At 38.3% G+C, this 19,733-nt stretch overlaps 1 protein-coding gene across 6 annotated transcripts in view; it reads right to left on the bottom strand.

Moving 5' to 3' along the window:
• WDR7 (WD repeat domain 7) overlaps positions 1 to 19,733 on the bottom strand; it is a 385,390-nt gene that overhangs the window by 69,326 nt on the left and 296,331 nt on the right. For all 6 annotated transcript variants that reach the window (XM_073343603.1, XM_073343604.1, XM_073343606.1 and 3 more), the window contains 3 exons: positions 5,431 to 5,548; positions 2,515 to 2,664; positions 1,379 to 1,461 (listed from right to left, as the gene is read on the bottom strand). In XM_073343603.1, the coding sequence (XP_073199704.1) occupies positions 1,379 to 1,461; positions 2,515 to 2,664; positions 5,431 to 5,548 (351 nt within the window). The remainder of the gene's footprint in view (positions 1 to 1,378; positions 1,462 to 2,514; positions 2,665 to 5,430; positions 5,549 to 19,733) is intronic.

Below are 19,733 nucleotides of genomic sequence, written 5' to 3'. Positions count from 1 at the left end.
CTCCTTTGTCATGATGCCCACAAAAATCTTGACCACAGTTAGGCTGCTGGTGCTCTGAGACTGCCTATCATGCTGACCAATATTTCCTCACTGCTTCCTTGCACCCCTCTGTTGGTCTGTCTGTATCCATCGGTTGTTTCTCCTGTCTTATACTTAGATTGAAAACACTTTGGGGCAGGAACTGTTTTTCTTCTGGGTTTGTACAGCACCTAGCACAATGGGATCCTGGGTCTATGACTGGGTTCTTAGGTGTTATGATAATACAAACAACAACAGATTAAACCACAGGGCTTGGATTAAACCTCAGAAGATCTGTGTTCTATTCCCATCATTGCCAGAATTCCCTTCACAAATCACTTCACTTTGCCTCAGTTTACCCATGTGTACAATGAGGTTAATAACTAATTAACTGAGGTACACAAAGCACTTTAAAATCCAGGGGTGTAAGATGCTATAGAATTACAGACTTATTATTACCAAACAAAAGAAATAAACTGTGGTGGTTTCAACTACAGTGAAAGAACCATGACCATTTTTTGTGGTTTATGATAGAGAAAATAATACAACGTTGGGGTTGTAGGGCAAAGTTTTAAGTGATACTGCCAACATAAAAATGAACAGGATTGTACCATGTGTGGACTTTTATACAGAAGCATTTTCAATAGTTGGCAATAACACTGCTATTTTCTGACCTACTTCCTCTTTTTCAGATGTAATATGGATTAGAAAAACTGTACACCACAGTAGAACCTAAGAGTTACAAACACATCAGGAACGGAGGTTGTTCGTAACTCTGAACAAAATATTAAGGTTCTTTCAAAAGTTTACAGCTGAACATTGACTTAATTCAGCTCTGAAACTTTACTATGCAGAAGAAAAATGCTGCTTTCTCTTTTGTTTTAGTAGTTTACGTTTAATGTTTACGTTTAGTAGTTTACTATGTGTACGTGTAGTTTATCCCTCAGAGGGAGGGATCGCTCAGTGGTTTGAGCATGGGCCTGCTAAACTCAGGGTTGTGAGTTCAATCCCTGAGGGGGCCATTTAGGGATCTGGGGCAAAAATTGGGAATTGGTCCAGCTTTGAGCAGGGGGTTGGACTAGATGACCTCCTAAGGTCCCTTCCAATTCTATGAACACAGTATTGTACTGTATTTGCCTTTTTTTTTGGTCTCTGCTGCTACTTGATTGTGTACTTCCAGTTCCAAATGAGGTGTGTGGTTAACAGGTCAGTTCATAACGCCTGTATTCATAACTTTGAGGTTCTACGGTACTTAAAATACTCTGTAAATCTGAAGTTTTAAGGTGTAAATGTTATGGCTATAAGTAAGCTATAGCAAGATAATATATTTATCACAAATCATTTCCTTCAATGCTTTTACCTGCAGATGGCTGGAAAGCATTCCTGAAGTCCCTTTTTTTTGACCAAGGATCCTTCAAGGCAGTACATGAGGATGTCCATAACCTTGGAAACAAAAGTTACAATTGTATAACAATATTTGATTTTATTGTTCATAACAAAAGTTAAATTCTGAACAATTATAGAGTTTTCTAGATCTTGTGTTTAATTATATTTTTGGTACCTTAGTATAACGTGTTATTTGCACAAACAAATCTGACTGCACTGCAACATATTGGAATTTGCAAAGACAATGGTACTGGGAATTGCTGCAAATTCTCATTCACAGTAACAGTACACATTTTACAAAGCTATAAACACAGGCAAGTCTCTGCTAGTGAAGGCCTGAGAAGGAACACCACATTTTATGCTAGTTATATTAAGAGGGAATTTGAACAGGAACACCAAAGTTAAGCAAATCACACGGTATGGTGGATTCTTTAACAATCTCCTTCAACCTTAATGAATATGCATCTGAAAGAGAAAACTTTCAACATCCCTCTTCAGTTCATTCAAAATGCTGCTGTTACAACCACATCCAAATTGCCAACAAATTATTTTGCTAGCTTGTCCTTACCAATTAAGTCCTACCCAACTCTCTGCTCTGGTCTTTTCAACCCTGGGCCCCTTCATTTTGCCCAAGCTACAGGATTAAACTATTCCATTTTGTCCATCTCCATATATCCTTTTATGTAGCCCTCATGTCAGAAACCCTCTCTGCAACCCTGTCTTCAATGGAACCACTTAACCATTTTCAAAGGCCTCCTGAAAATACATTACTTCTCAGCCCAAGTCATCCCCTTAAAAAATAGTTTACCTAAAAACAGATAAAGGAAAAAAATTAGAACAAGGTGTGCTAAACATCACTGCTCACTGATCTCGCTTTTGTTGCACCTTACCTAGCCATTTGTATATCTGCTTTCTGCTCAGTTTTTAAGCCCTTTGAGACAGGGACAGAGTCTTATGGCCTCAGATGTGTTATTTTAAAAAATAACGTATGTTCCATGGTGCTGTAAAGGTAGATGGCCACTTTACAATTTCCAATTGAGTTTACGTGCAATGTATTATTCATTGATTTATTAAAAACTATGATATACAGATATTACAGCATATTCTTACCTCTACAAGAAGATCCACAACATCTGTGGGCATTTTATCTATTAGTATTTCGATGACTCTTAGGATCTCTCCTTTAGCCCGAGCAAGAGCTGTAGTGTGAATATTCTGTTGAGACTGAGTGTTTGCTGCCAGCGCAGTGTGTCTATGCACCTACAAAAGGAATAGGATTATATATTTAACTACTGCTGTCCACATATGTTTCAACTATACTTAGCATGAGCTTTCCATGATAGTTTCTTAATACCAGATCAGGATTCACCATGTCTACGGTCTCTAGCAGCAGTCAGAGGACTCCAAGTGTTCATATGGGCTACTGCAGTTCTACCTTGTCACACCTCTTCTTCAATGTGTACATAAAGCCAATAAGGAGGTTAAGTAAAGAGGCAGGGGTGGTGATTATTTCTGTTTGCTAATTACACCTAACTCTGTGACTGCACCTTTGATTTGGCTGGCAAAGTGGAATAATTAGCCCACCGTCTAAGACTGAGGCATGGATGAAGACTGAGGTACTGTCACTAGGCTGAGGGAAGAAACCAGAGGAATTACAATTACATATTAATTACAATTACATACAAATTACATATTAATTATGCAAAATGACATTTTTCCACATCATTCACTAGGAATAAAAACATCTGATGACCAATCCAGAAATATCATTTGTGAAATATACAGAAAAGAAACAGTTTTTGTTTGAGATTTAAGGACAAATGTTCAACATTTGGACTAAAATATTACATTAAGAACATCTGTATTTTGCAGAACTCATTTGAATCATAGAATTGCAAGGGACCTCGAGAGGTCATCTAGTCCAGTCCCCTGCACTCATGGCAGGACTAAGTATTATCTAGACCATCCCTGACAGGTGTTTGTCTAACCTGCTCTTAAAAATCTCCAATGACGGAGATGTCACAACCTCCCTAGGCAATTAATTCCAGTGCTTAACCACCAGCTTTTTGTCTTAACTTCAGAGTTAAGAAAAACTCATTATTTTCTTCCTCCTTGTAACAACCTTTTACATACTTGAAAACCATTATGTCCCCTCTCAGTCTTCTCTTTTCCAGACTAAACAAACCCATTTTTTTCAATCTTCCCTCATAGGTCACGTTTTCTAGACTTTTAGTCATTTTTGTCGCTCTTCTCTGGACTCTTTCCAGTTTGTTCACACCTTTCCTGAAATGTGGTGCCCAAAACTGGACACAATACTCTAGTTGAGGCCTAATCAGAGTGGAGTAGAGCGGAAGAATTACTTCTCTTGTCTTCAGAGTAGCAGCCATGTTAGTCTGTATTCGCAAAAAGAAAAGGAGTACTTGTGGCACCTTAGAGACTAACCAATTTATTTGAGCATAAGCTTTCATGAGCTACAGCTCACTTCATCGGATGCTTATAACACTCCTGCTAATACATCCCAGAATGATGTTTGCTTTTTTTGCAACAGTATTACACTGTTGACTCATATTTAGCTTGTGATCTACTAGGACCCTCATATCCCTTTCTGCAGTACTCCTTCCTACACAGGTATTTACCATTTTGTATGTGTGCAACTGATTGTTCCTTCCAAAGTGGCATACTTTGCATTGTCCTTCTTGAATTTCATCCTATTTACTTCAGACCATTTCTCCAGTTTGTCCAGCTCATTTTGAGTTTTAATTCTATCCTCCAAAGCACTTGCAACCCCTCCCACCTTGGTATTGTCTACAAACATTATAAGTGTACTCTCTATGTCATTATCTAAATCATTGATGAAGATACTGAACCGAACTGGACCCAAAACTGATCCCTGTGGAACCCCACCTGCTATGCCCTTCCAGCCTGACCGTGGCTTTTGAATGTAGCCTTTGAATGTGTTTTAATTATTATTCCACATACAGTCTTTAAAATGTTGGTCCCACTTTCTTTACTGATCCTCACTTTCACAAAATGGGAGGGTCAGGGTGAATAAATGGCCAATCTTGGACTTAAAAATGATATACAATACCAAATGTTATTCTGGACATTTAGAGGCCCTTCAATGACTACCTCCTTGCTGGCCTTCTTTTACCAACCCCATGTCTAGGTACATTCACACATAATCAGCATGGTGCAGGACCTGCAAAGGCTGCAGCTGCTTCTAAAATCAGATGCACTAAGGAGATGGGAGGATGACTGGGGTAGAAAGGGGATCCTAGCTTCTATGCTACACCCAAAGAACCTAGGACTGGATTGGGGAGGACCCAGAAGAAACACCCATCACCAAAGATGGGTTGGATGATGGGCTGGGAAGGAGACCTGTGATGTCCCTCCCAAGAACACCTTCCTATTTCCCCCAAAGGAACACTTGTTAGACTCCCTTCCCCAACAGTGAAATGAGAAAAGGAAAAATCCCTGAACCTGAGTAGCCTGAGTGACAGAAGAAGAAAAATGAGAGCAGAATTTGGTCCCTAAAACACCGAATTCTTTCATCCAACAACGTATGTCTGCTGGACCAAATCCCAAAAGCAATGCTCAATTTCCATTGAGTCCCGAATCATGCAGTATTTGCATTGCTAAGGTAAAGGCTAAGAAAAAAACCTAGTAAATCCTTTGGGATATTGCCCACTGCTCTATATGTGAATTGGAAGGTTATACACCCAGTACATCAGGACACAACAGGTTAAGCCATTTTCAACTCATCAAGTGACCTGGTGTATCAGTTATCAAGATACTGTTGCATAATGCTGCATACCGCCAAATATTTAAAAATGATAACCCATTTTGTTTCCCCAAAACAGCTAAATTTTGGGGCAGTTGTAAAGGAGATTTGACTATTTTTTATTTCTGTCTGCTAATACTGGAGCCGAAAAGAATTAATATAAAAACCAACCAAAAACTTTGTTGCATGCTGAGATCATTATTCTTTTGAAAGTGCAGCTCAGTGAACACTGAGGTTTTTCTCACCTCCTTGGCTATAGTTGTTATGAAGGCGGGTGGTCTGGCTGTGGCAATGAGTGAGAGAGCATGTCGTGCAGAGCGGGCGGAGTCAGCTGCTGGACTCAGAGGCAGCCCCATTGTGATGCTAAACAGGAATCAGACAAAGAGGGGAAAAAGAAAAGAGGCATTAGAAATATAGAGTGAAAAGATTAGGCACAGCTTATAATGTCAGTTCAAGGTCAACGGGAGCACTCAAACAGTTAGAATATAATGGACTTCCAACAATGAGCAGTGATTAGGAGTCAGGGTGTTCTGGCATCAAATACAAAATCGAATAATTAACCATGAAGATTGAAAACAGTATGTGCATCTGTCCAAAGTGTTAAAAAGGCCTTGTTAACAAATTATCTAGCTGTAGTATTGAATACATATCACAAAACCTGGGACAAAGCAAATAAAGAATGTCATACAAAGTATTTTTATATTTTATTGTTTAGCAAAAGTTTAGAAGCAGCTTGAAAATACAGCTTTTGTAGCATTACTATTCAATTCAGCTAAGTACTTTTAACTAGTTGGAGGGAGGAGAAGGAAGAGCTTCTAGAGGCACTGGAAATACTGAATTCATTCGATTTGGTTTCCTGTGTTGAATGAATCACTTTGTTTTAAATTACTGCAAGCGCTACTAAGACACAGCTAGACTCACCTGTCAGCAATCCCTATTTATGAACATTACAGGCATGGCAGAAGTTCAACACACATTAAGGCAAGATTGCTTTTTCAGAGCATATGCAAATGAGCACCACTGACTGGCTGGTGAAGAGGCACTGATTTTTAGAACAACTCCTCCGCCTTAAAAATCTACATCTTAGCTGTTGTTCTTAATTTACATTATACATATATATGAATGCTAAGTGTTAATAAAACTATGATTTTTCATTAAAGTAACTGTCATTTAAGTGCACATGGAGAAGAACAGATGATTTTTGTTACATAAGAAGAGGTGAAATCTACAGCTTTCTCCTCTAGCAATGTGATTTCAGATGCATTAGTACTTTAAGAGATGCACAGGAGATAAAAATATATTAATTGAAGTCTGTCCCGGCCCAATTAAGTAATTTTATCAAGCTTCATCTGTAATTTAAATTACAGACGATTTAACTCTAAATACTTATCGCTGAGGACACCCCCAATATGTTAAGTCATGGCAAATACAAAAGCAATACAAAATTATGAGTGTCTCTTTGGAAAGCCTGCAGTCCTTACTAATGTGAGCAGTCACACTGCTTTCAGTCAGATTACTCACATTAGTAAAGTCTGCAATTGAGTTGTGATTGCAATCATTTTACACAACTAATGTCATTATAACTGATCAACAAAAAAACTCCTTTCTAAATCCTTAACATAACATACACACATTTAGATACTCTGGGTCGGACTGTAACCGTGCCAGAACTCCACTCAGCGCAGCTGATTGGTGAGGTGGTAAAGGTAGCTGTCATCCACCGTTGTGCTTTTCTGATCTCTGGGGTTGCTGGGGGCCAGTTCAGCCTTCAGTGCAAGTTAGAGTGGCCTCAAGATTACTCTAAACTATATAAAGCCACAACTGTCCTCTGTGGAGCTGTTTCATAGCAGAGAATCTCTCGGTACAGTAACATCCCAGCCATGTCCCTTTCATCCCCTACATACTGTTGGAGTGACAAGAAGATGCCTTATTAGAGGGCAGGATATGGCTCATTATTGCTGTTCGCTCTGACTGCAAATGAGAGAATGCCGAAGACCACCCCAAACAATTCCATTAACTTTCACATCATCTTATATTTTATTCACGTCACATCTTACAAAAGGCACACATTTAGAAATGTTAAGAATTTTAAGACTTGTTTTTTAAAAAACAGTAGTATAACATGTTTTGTATTGCTCTACTGCAAAGCCTATGTAGAGTCCAATGCCACAAGCCTCAAAACGACAGGAAAGAAAGCATCAATACCTTTGTTCAAGCTCCAAAAATATGTAACTTAGTCTATCAACTTGTTTGGCCCCATCCCAATAATGTCTGAGTCATGATGTTAATGTTCGATATCTTCTGATATGCCAGGCTAAAAGAGGGAACGGTTTCTAATTCTCCAAAGGGGTATTTATAGCACAGTTAAAAATGTTCCGGGACCAGATAAGATGTTTCTCAATTCTGGTCTTTAAATAAGTATAACCGGCAAGGGGGCTTGGAGCAAATGTACATTTTTGGAGACAGGGAAGGAAGGGATGAAGTATACCTCTCAACAGCCTAACAAGAGAATGTGTGCGCAAAGGGCAAAAAAAGGATACAATGTGAAATGTTATTTTCTCAATGAAGAGAAGATATCTCTTTTTGAACTATGCTTAGGTCAAATATTTCCTATAAAAATAAGACTTAAAAAAAATCTATACTGTTTAATTCTCTCCTCTGCTCATGTTTTATATGGAATATATGCTAATGAAGTGTGGTATAAAAGCTGTTGGCATGAGTTTGGGATGGCCAATTACTTATAAGTGACAAAGCCACAAATACACGTGAGTGCCATTTAAACCTTTATTCCACACCACTAAGTGAATGCCCTAGCTTCAGGAATATTTTAGTGGGTTTAAAAAAATTATTGGAACTATTTTTTCATCTGTAAAAGTAGGTGCTTTAGCTATTGAGAGTTCTCTCTCATGTTTTGTGCAGGAAGTGGGTGCCAAGACTGGTGTCAAAATTGTTTCATATTCTTAGTATTTCCATTATTTTTTATTTTCGAGAAAAAATGTGTGTTCAGTGGTACAAAGCTCCTCTTGAACTGCACTTAGCAACTTTGATTGTAACGTAATGAAGTTTTTCTTATTTTAGATTTTTGTGTGTGGTAAATCTATGATATAACAGGATTGCACACTCTTGTAGTTTACATATGAAAAAGTATGCAAAGACCAGCCAAGCATGGATTAAAGCTTTCTCTGACAAGTGAGCTATTTGAGCCACTTTCAAACTATGTAGCAGCAATACATGGATAAGGGATAAGCATTAGATTCAATAAAAATACATAAAATCTTGCTTATAATTTTTATTTACCTCATCTTCTTTTACTTCATCAATATATGCAATAAAATAATGAATATAACAATTAATGTACTTCTCAGGATAGCACTATAGAAGATGTCCCTGTTTCCTTTTATTTGTTATAGCTCTTTGAATAAAACTAAAAATCATTCAGGCATTTTTGCAGACTACTGAGTGATGAAAGCATATCAAAAACTAGTTTCAGAGTAGCAGCCATGTTAGTCTGTATCCGCAAAAAGAACAGGAGTACTTGTGGCACCTTAGAGACTAACAAATTTATTAGAGCATAAGCTTTCGTGGGCTACAGCCCACTTCATTGGATGCATAGAATGGAACATATAGTAAGATATATCTCTATATATCTATATAGATATACAGATATATAGATACAGATAAGTTGGAAGTTGCCATACAAACTGTGAGAGGATAATTAGTTAAGATGAACTATTATCAGCAGAAGAAAAAAAACAAAAAACTTTTGTAGTGATAATCAAGATGGCCCATTTAGACAGTTGACAAGAAGGTGTGAGGATACTTAACTTAGGGAAATAGATTCAATATGTGTAATGACCCAGCCACTCCCAGTCTCTATTCAAACCCAAGTTAATGGATCTAGTTTGCATATTAATTCAAGCTCAGCAGTTTCTCACTGGAGTCTGTTTTTGAAGCTTTTCTGTTGCAAAATTGCCACCCTTAAATCTTTTACTGAGTGGCCAGAGAGGTTGAAGTGTTCTCCTACCGGTTTTTGAATGTTTTGATTCCTGATGTTAGATTTGTGTCCATCTATTCTCTTCCGTAGAGACTGTCCAGTTTGGCAATGTACATGGCAGAGGGGCATTGCTGGCACATGATGGCATATATCACACTGGTAGATGTGCAGGTGAACGAGCCCCTGATGGCGTGGCTAATGTGATTAGGTCCTATGATGGTGTCACTTGAATAAATATGTATCCTCACACCTTCTTGTCAACTGTCTAAATGGTCCATCTTGATTATCACTACAAAAGTTTTTTTTTCTCCTGCTGATAATAGCCCACCTTAACTAATTAGCCTCTCACAGTTTATATGACAGGTTTCAGAGTAGGAGCCATGTTAGTCTGTATTTGCAAAAAGAAAAGGAGTACTTGTGGCACCTTAGAGACTAACCAATTTATTTGAGCATAAGCTTTGAATAAATTTGTTAGTCTCTAAGGTGCCACAAGTACTCCTTTTCTTTTTACAGTTTGCATGGTAACTTCCAATGTATCTGTATGTGTGTATATATCTTACTATATGTTCCATTCTATGCATCCGATGAAGTGGGCTGTAGCCCACGAAAGCTTATGCTCTAATAAATTTGTTAGTCTCTAAGGTGCCACAAGTACTCCTGTTCTTTTATCAAAAACTTGATTAACAATATAATCCTAATGTTGTTATCTAGTAAACCTGGTCTCATCCCTATGTGCATTCACTAAAAATTTCAGAAGCATAGTTCAGACAGTATTTCTGCCCATAAGCAAGGATTCACATGTTTCTGTCAGGAGTATTTTTCCTCCCAGTGTTTGGTAAGGCATGCATTTTCCTGAAAAGCAACAGGTTTCATGTTAATTCATTTACAACACTCAGCAGCGGTAGTATGTGGCCAGAGATTAACCCCCTCCCGCAGCTGGTCTGTATGTCTTCCCTGAGAGCTAAAGCTGTGCGTGATGGAACGGGCACATTGCACCAAGACCACAGACCAAAACAAAGGCAGGTGCAAACCTAGCATTCACAGGGAAGCACCAGGTCTCTTATATCCAGATATATTCTTTTATAGGGGAATTTCATTCTTTCCACATCCTTAAGATTAGTACAACCTGTGTACTGCCCCAGCCAGATACAGATTCTGATCACACCTGAAACAGTCATTTGTGTAAACCACAGTGCAGAAAAGCTACTGATGGACTTTTACAAAACTGATACTGACCCATCCTAACACAACACATACCTATCCATTGCCAGTGGCACTAAGGGAGCTCAAACTGTTCTATTTTTACCATGTCAAGGTTCCTCCCCCACTCTGAACTCTAGGGTACAGATGTGGGGACCTGCATGAAAAAACCTCCTAAGCTTATCTTTACCAGCTTAGGTCAAAACTTCCCCAAGGTACAAAATATTCCCCCCGTTGTCCTTGGACTGGCCGCTACCACCACCAAACTAATACTGGTTACTGGGGAAGAGCTGTTTGGACGCGTCTTTCCCCCCAAAATACTTCCCAAAACCCTGCACCCCACTTCCTGGACAAGGTTTGGTAAAAAGCCTCACCAATTTGCCTAGGTGACTACAGACCCAGACCCTTGGATCTTAAGAACAATCCTCCCAACACTTGCACCCCCCCTTTCTTGGGAAATGTTGGATAAAAAGCCTCACCAATTTGCATAGGTGACCACAGACCCAAACCCTTGGATCTGAGAACAATGAAAAAGCATTCAGTGTTTTACAAGAAGACTTTTAATAAAAAAATAGAAGTAAATAGAAATAAAGAAATCCCCCCCTGTAAAATCAGGATGGTAGATATCTTACAGGGTAATTAGATTCAAAAACATAGAGAACCCCTCTAGGCAAAACCTTAAGTTACAAAAAAGATACATAGACAGAAATAGTTATTCTATTCAGCACAATTCTTTTCTCAGCCATTTAAAGAAATCAGAATCTAACACATACCTAGCTAGATTACTTACTAAAAGTTCTAAGGCTCCATTCCTGGTCTATCCCTGGTCTATCTATTTTTACCCTTCCTCCTCCCCGCTCAGGAAATCTGATTCAGAGTACAAATATATTTTTATTTTATTTATTTAAGTTTATACAATGCATAAAAAAGCCAGCTATTCAGGGCTGCCGGCATGCTTGGCATATGTTAAAAATTCAGTCAAACTGGTACAAACAGGAATAAATCCAAGCACCTCCCCCAAACTGGGAAACATCCAGCCAAATAGAAAATACCTATACATTAATATAGTGGGTCAAGATTTATTGCCTGGGTCCCACTGGCAGAAAGCCTGCCTGGAGTTAAGGTTTAGCTGCAGACTTTAGCTGCTAAGCCAGTGGCCAGATGATGGCTGACACAGCCCACAAGTGGGTGGAAAGCGCATCTCCCTCACAGCCTCCACTGATGGGACTTGTGAAGCTCTGGTTGGAGTTTAAAGCTGCTTTCCCATAGGGGAGGCTTCCCAACCTGGGAAAAACTGCCTCTATGGACACAGCTGGTGAATACAGTGGGAACTAATCAAACCCAAGCTTGTAAAAAAAAATTACACTGTACCCCAAAATAAACATAACAACAGTATGTGGGACTGAAGTTCAGATTGCTCACTGTGGGTACCCTAGAGGGAAGGGGAGAGATGAGATTCCCTTGGCCTCATGTTCCCATGCAGGAGACCGCTATAAATTTGCTGCAAGCTTTAGAGAAATGTAAGGGACCAGCACTCTGCCCCTGAATAACCACAGCTACAGCAAGTCCCAGCAGGACAGCACTGTGGGAGCGCAGACTACGTTTTAAAGGTGTATCAATAAGTATTTTTTACTGAACTTACTCCAATACCATAGTGCCATACAAAAGATCTGTTCTGAACAAAGGTATGAAGAATGGCAGAGCAGTTTTGCCTGGGATGCTCTTGGGCCTACACTGACACGTTGTTGGTGGTAGTGGAAACTAGGCAGAGCTGAGACTAGCTGATACTGCTTCAGCTAATCTCCGGCCTTCATGCTGCTGGGAGAAGGGAGGCTTGGCGATGACAGAGCCAGTGCCCTGAGATGTCATATCTGTCACTGAAGAATGGGCAGGAGCATTATGGGAGAACTAATTGCATGACTGTAGCTGCAATACTTGTTTTTCCTGTTCATCCTGGCAATGCAATCATGTAGAGTGACTGGATGCAAATATATAAGTGCCTCTGTATGACAGTTGCATTTTCCAGGGTCTTTACAGACATTCCATGTTTTTCACACACTCCAGTAACTGACGGACTTCATTATTATTCTTATTTTATAGATGGGGAAACAGAGGCAGAGCAGTTAAGTAATTCTGTGAAGGCAACAGAGGAAGCCTATGTCAGAGCTCTATCAGAGTCCATGGGTTATAATCCTGCATTCAGACTAAGGCTACTCATTCCTCATACACAGATGCATACTAATAAAAATGCATATTTTCAAAAAATCAGGCCAAGATTTATTTCAGTAGGGATTTAGGACACAAATGCAAGCTCTTAACAAGCAACAGTCTGTTCCAGTACTGTACTTGTAAGTGCACACTTATCCTAGTCCGACAATCCTGTTTTGGTATGGAAGCAAAGGAGTCTAATGGTCAGAGCACAGGCTCTGGAAGCAGAACTCATTTCTATGCACAGCTGTGGCATATGCTTGGTGTGGCATTGAAAAAGGTCACTAACCTCTACTGTACCTCAATTTCTCTATCTGTAAAATGGGTATAATGATATCTATATTTGTAAGAGCTTGGTGATTGTCAGATGTAAAGAACTATACAAGTAGTATCCCATGTCTACCTCCAGGACTAGTCACCACACAAAATATTCATATTCTCATGGTTAGATACATAAAACCATTTAGTCTTATCTTAGATGCCTGATTATTGTGGCTAATTGTTACCATACCGTAACTATTCCATCCCCTATGTAAGAGATCAATGTGCAAATGCTGTTCTTACCTGACCAAATCCCCACCTAACAGTTAAAAAAGCACCATGCATTTCCCCCTACCAGAATACCATACTGGTTGCATAATCTTCACAATGAGAATAAAGGTTCTCTTTCAGCTCCCTTCTCCTAAAAGGGGCTTCCATCTAATATTATTTCAACTGATAAAACCCTCGTATCTTCTCATCAAAGAAAACATTTCCTTTCCTGTTTCTACAGAATTTTTCTCTTAATACAAATAGTATGTAATTAGAAGGATCTCAGATACAAATATTTGGGTTTTAAGTTAATAAATGTTGCTCTGTTGGGATTATTTTTCTAGGAAGCACATTTCTGAGAGAGACACTGCAAGAACACAAGTCCTTAGCTAGTTGCAATAATTAAGTAGCACTGCTGGGAACATAACAAAGGCTCTGTTGGGTTACTGGAGAACAGTGGATCTTAACCTGTGGGTTGCAATCCTGAAGGTTGTTGCTGGCAGGTTTCTGTAGGGATGTAAGGCTGGTCCCTTTTTCCTGCTGGTCAGATGCCATAGGTCAGCACTTTGCCTTGTCTTATGCATGAGCGAGTGGAATGCTGAATCATAGAATATCAGGGTTGGAAGGGACCCCTGAAGGTCATCTAGTCCAACCCCCTGCTCGAAGCAGGACCAATTCCCAGTTAAATCATCCCAGCCAGGGCTTTGTCAAGCCTGACCTTAAAAACTTCTAAGGAAGGAGATTCTACCACCTCCCTAGGTAACGCATTCCAGTGTTTCACCACCCTCTTAGTGAAAAAGTTTCTCCTAATATCCAATCTAAACCTCCCCCACTGCAACTTGAGACCATTACTCCTCGTTCTGTCATCTGCTACCATTGAGAACAGTCTAGAGCCATCCTCTTTGGAACCCCCTTTCAGGTAGTTGAAAGCAGCTATCAAATCCCCCCTCATTCTTCTCTTCTGCAGGCTAAACAATCCTAGCTCCCTCAGCCTCTCCTCATAAGTCATAGAAGTGTGCTGGTATCAGCCAGGAAGACCTGCACTTGAGAGGAACTCAAGAATACAACATTCCCACTCCCAAGGGTGAGAAAGAACACTGAAGGGCTCCCTCCAGTTCCTGGGAAGGAAGGTGAAAAGGCTGTGTATAAAGGAAGGTACTATGATGGAGGATAGAGTTTTATCGGCTCAACACACATTAGTAGCTAAGAGGGGGGGCAAAGAGAAAGTGGAGGCCTCACCTCACAGGAGGGAGAAGAAAATCACCTACTCAGAGCAAAAAGATAGGATTTTTAGGATGTGAAATCCTGGGGCAGGAGGTGAGGAGGAAGCATCTCAATTTTGGGTCAGGGGAGGAAGAGGCTTTTTAAAACTAAAAATAAAGATGCTTCAGTGTTTTCCCATGGGAACATGGAGCCTTCTTGAACACACACAGATTTTACATGGGCATTTCCTCCATCTGAGAGGATGAGATCTACATTAAAAAAATGAACAAGTATCCAGTTATTGGGAGCTTTAATTTACTTTAATTTCCAGTTAACTTTTTGCAGCTTTGGGGAGCTCAGCTTTGCAAAAGAAAAAGAAGCAAAGAATGATCTGCTGTGTTATAATATGGATGTTCAGGACTACAGTGCACTTGGAGGTAACAGGAAGGAGGACAGAATGAGAGGGAGAGAGAGACTTTAGGGTAACACAGAAGAGGCAGATGGGTTAGGGGAAAGGGGATTAGCAGAAGAGAATCATAACTCAATTTTTTGGCTTTTGTAAGGTGAAGTCAGATGCAAAGTTTGATTACTGTGTTTTTACATCAGCATGAATAATTGGTTTGGTCGCTATGTAACTCTGGTAGTCCATCACTGATGATGATGACGATATTGCTGCAATTCTCATCTATGGCTATGCATATGATTCTGAAGTCCGAACCCTGATGCACAGTCAGCTGCACTGAGGGCATGGGAAGCCTGTATCTATGATGTTTGATGAAGCAGCTCTGTGGCGCCTTTCGTGCAGACTGGAGATGATTTCGTTGATCCCTCTCAAACCTGTCACACGCTGATCTTGTCAGAGACCACCAGCGAGTCCTACTCTGAGCCATTTGCTCGAGTTCTTTGAGACTGATGCATGCCCCCAGAAGACTACTCTAGGCCCCTATCTAATAGCCAGCTATCAAACGTCAACAGTGCAGTTGTTTACCATTATTATTTCTAAAGCAGCCTAGTCAACTGCACAGGATTAAAACCATGAAATTTTAGTATAAAAAATGTGTTTATTTTGTTCCATATTTCCGTATAAAAAGAGTGACCAAGGGGGAAAGCAAATCCCGAAACCCCTGGATTCCACTCAGACAGTAACACAGAGGAACCATGTTCTCCTCCAACCCTTTATTAGTGATGAAACCATGACCAGTCTAGTAACCTTCTGCGAGAGAAATTCCAGGGATGTGATTTTGCTCTGGATCTTTCTCTGTTCTAAGGATGACGCATGTGGCTTCTTTTGTGCCCCTTTCCTTCTGTGGCTGTTAGGTCAGATAGTTACTTTGCAGAGGATGAAATGCTGCTGTACAAACGGGATTGAGGGAAAAGCCAACACACAGCCATTTTCTGTCACTGTGGCTTACGCTGCCAGACTGACACCATGAAGCAAAAGAGTGGGAGGAAACCGGTGTGTGTGTGTGTGTGTGTGGGGGGGCTATATTTCTGCAACACTGTAAAAAAAAGTATTTTTAAAAGCAGTCTCTTGCTTACATGAACAGGACTGATCTGATGGCAAAATAAAGAGCCAGGAATGAACATTCCAACATGGCATAACAGCATGGACATTGGGACTGTTTTGCCTTCCTCAGGGCTGTTGAGAATCTGAGCATATCCCAATGATCAACTGCCCATGAATGCAGAATTGCATGAGTACTGATGGAGCTGACTACTGATGGAGCACAGTACTTCCTATTTTATAATGCTATGCCTCTATCTTTAGTCTGAATTTCAGCTTAATGAGAATTTAAAGATTTAAAAAAAATAAGCTTATAATTGAAATGGTGACAGATCCCTTGCGACTTCCAGGTTTAAAAGGTATTTTTGTAGCCCAAATATACAGAAAGTCATCCAATCATCTTTAGAAGCTTTCTCTATTCACTAGCTCATGTTCTTCCTTTTTTAAAATCCCCAACTATAAACTACAAAGGTTACATTCTAAAACTATTGCCCTATATTTGCAAACTATTCAAGCCCTTTAATTTATGCTGCATTTTCACCATAGAACAAAAAAATTCCTCTAATCATGTTAAACTAACACTAAAAAGGTACTACTTAATTATTTGTACCGTTTATACATACACACGTTGGAGAAAATACAATTTGTTCTTAAATGTTGATAAAACATTACAAAGTAATCCAAATTAAACTGCGTTTTTTAATTCAAAGAAGAAAAATTATGGACAGCAATGATCCCTACAGTCCTCTATGCCTGTAGGAAATCAAAGCCTAATTTAATGCTAGAAAAATACTCTTAAATCCTCATGAGTGAGCAGTTCCACTCAGCATGGCTAAAATAGTGTATTCTTTAGTGTGTGTATGTATGTTTGTGGGTGGGGTAGGGGAGGGGCTGGACTAGAAGGGTGGAGGAGTTATCCAAAACTCTGCAGCACATCTCAGCTCAGAAATGTATTTTTATGCAGCGCAACAAAGAAGACAAACACTGCATGTGTTTTTTTTCTTTGTCAATAAATGTGAAGTGAATTTTTTTTAACAGCACAAGCTTGACATAAAAGCTCCTTCAAAAAGTGTGCTTAACATCACAGACAGAAGCAAGGCAGCTGTGCACTGTTATTGTGTACACGGTAAATCAGGCACAAAAAGGGGCAGCTCAGCAGGGCATCAGGAGGGTAAGATGCGTACTTAACCCCCTGTACACATTGTTACTACATTTCTTTCCATCTTAGTCCTTCTGAAGTCAGTACTGTACCTGTCATAGATGTAACAGGCCGTTTTCAATCTAAATCTTGTTATGGATTAATAAGCAAACACTTTCTCGCTTATTATGCAATTTATCATGATGAAAATTGCATTGGGCTCCTCAAGGCTACATGCTGATACATTCATTTATTCTGTGCTCTGTGTATAGAGAGCCATACTAATCTTTATGACAGCTAAGGATGGAACAGCAAGACTAAAATTACTTTCTGAATAACTGTACTTGCTCAGTTTATATAAAGTCTACATTTAAATACAGTATACCTTACCTGAATATTTTTAAAACCATGCCAAAGGGCATAAAATATTTTACACTTTTATCTTCTAAAAATCCAACTAAGTTCAGACAACAATTATTCATCTTATTCACATATTTTTCCACGTTAAACGTTACAAACCCACTCATTCTTTACATTTTGTTTGGCCGATGTCTAAAAATATGCAATATAATAAACTATCAATATTTATCTGTAAACAATGCAGAAAGAAGTTAGTCATCTGAAGACAGACACAGAATGATGACTGGATGCATTTTAGAAGCAAGGCAACCTGCAGAGTTTATTATTGTCCACGTTTTCTTAAATAGTTCACAATTACAAGCCCCTGATACTGCAGCAATCTTCAAGTGAAATATAAAATGTAACACAAGAATGAATTCAATTTTGATACTAAAGAACATGGCTTGTGAAAGTATACAGTGGTGTTTAATATTCTAGGAATTATTTAACAAAAACAGATTAAGAGCACCTTTAAAATATCTAACTGAAATACTGTGCATTTTTTATTTTGTAGGGTTTATATTATCATCATAATTTTTTTTTAAAAAAATCTTTTTTCTCTTTTGGTAAACTACTAAGATATAGTGCACTATACAGCTAGATGAACAACTGTCATTAGATTTTTGCAAATAATGCACTTATTAGAATTAAATGTTAAACCAACTAATCACTTTAAAATATTGTGGCAAATTTGTTTATCATTTTAATTTTTTGTTAACATTTAGACAAGTGATCTGAAGATATATATACGGTATTATTTATGATGATCAAAAATTTATAATCTCACAATGTATATAAATACCAACTCATCAGTTAAACAGTATACTGCAATTTCAAGGCACTGCGCAGACGACGCATGCATTAAATCATTTATTAATGTTTTTTCAGTACTCATCTCTCACATGCTTTAAAATATATCCAGAAACCTTTATGGTATCAGCAATATGATAGAAAAAACCAATTACTGAAGAGAAGACCTGCACTTGTATTTCCTATGAGCAACAGTATGGTAAGATTAATTCTTAACTTAGGATGGTAACACAATGCTGACTCATCTATGACATTTGTATGTTCAATTTCAGAATGTTCCTTTCAGTTTAAATCCTTAGCTAGCCAAAGTGCAAAGTTCAAAATACTGTACATTCTTTTTGTAGTAGTGAATTTTTTCCCAATTGTTAGTCTAGTTTACCATTTAGCACTTAAGGCTGAATGTTAAAGTACTGTATTCGCAAGGATAAAGGCCTATATGTTTGTGTGAAATTGTTCCATTCAATATAAAATGTATATTAAAAAATACAAGTTAGTATTTACATGCATCCGATGAAGTGAGCTGTAGCTCACAAAAGCTTATGCTCAAATAAATTGGTTAGTCTCTAAGGTGCCACAAGTCCTCCTTTTCTTTTTGTGGATACAGACTAACATAGCTGCTACTCTGAAACTTATTTACAACTTGTAACCTAAAAACTGGTAATTCTGGGAATGCTGATCAAAGGTCCAAAGAACCAGATCCTCATTTGGTGCAAATCAGCAAAGCTCCATTGAAGTACATGGAGCTATGCCTGTGTATGCCAGCTGTAGATCTGATCCACACACTTTACTGAAACACACCTTATAAGCAGAAATTTAAAATACTGAACAGTTGTAGTTTAAACTTTCAATACATTAAAAATATAAAATAATTTTTTAATTGTTTTTATTCCAAGTGGTGAAAAAGCATATAATTAGATCTGCTATTTGCAGTTATATTTCTTTTAACATTGATTTTTTTGTATCAAATAAATACTAAAAACCTTAATTTGTAGTTGCAAAAGAACTACAATACAGACACTTCTGAAAATATTCTAGATACCATTTAGAGGATAAATTGAATATTTACATAATTCTCCCAGAGTAGGAAGCTGATATTTTGTGTGTCGCAGTTAGGGGTTTATTTATTTATTTCACAGGACTCATGTAGCTATGAATGGAAACTAATCTTATCTCAATATACACCTGACATATAGCCACTAATATTATACAGTATTATTAATTTTTTTATACAGGAAAGAGCACAGACAATATGAAATATAACAATTTAGTTATATCTAATACACAAACAGACCACTCTGGCTGCTTGTTGTATCAACTGTAATTTAATTCATTAATTATAAATATACTATAGTGTTTCTCTTTTTCCATGTTCATTTTGTATAACACAGTTTGCATTATCTGATAAAACTTAACTAAATAAAGAAAAAATATAGGAGATACAGAAACATTTTAATATAAAATCTATTGTGAAAAATATTTAGGATAAATCTCAGACAAAATAATTAATTTTACAACAACAAACACTAACAAGAAAAAAAAGAAAAAAAAAAGGCCCATTTCT

The sequence above is a fragment of the Lepidochelys kempii genome, chromosome 5 (assembly GCF_965140265.1).
Source record: "Lepidochelys kempii isolate rLepKem1 chromosome 5, rLepKem1.hap2, whole genome shotgun sequence".
NCBI classification, from domain to species: domain Eukaryota; kingdom Metazoa; phylum Chordata; order Testudines; family Cheloniidae; genus Lepidochelys; species Lepidochelys kempii.
This window is presented reverse-complemented; position numbering and strand designations above follow the sequence as displayed.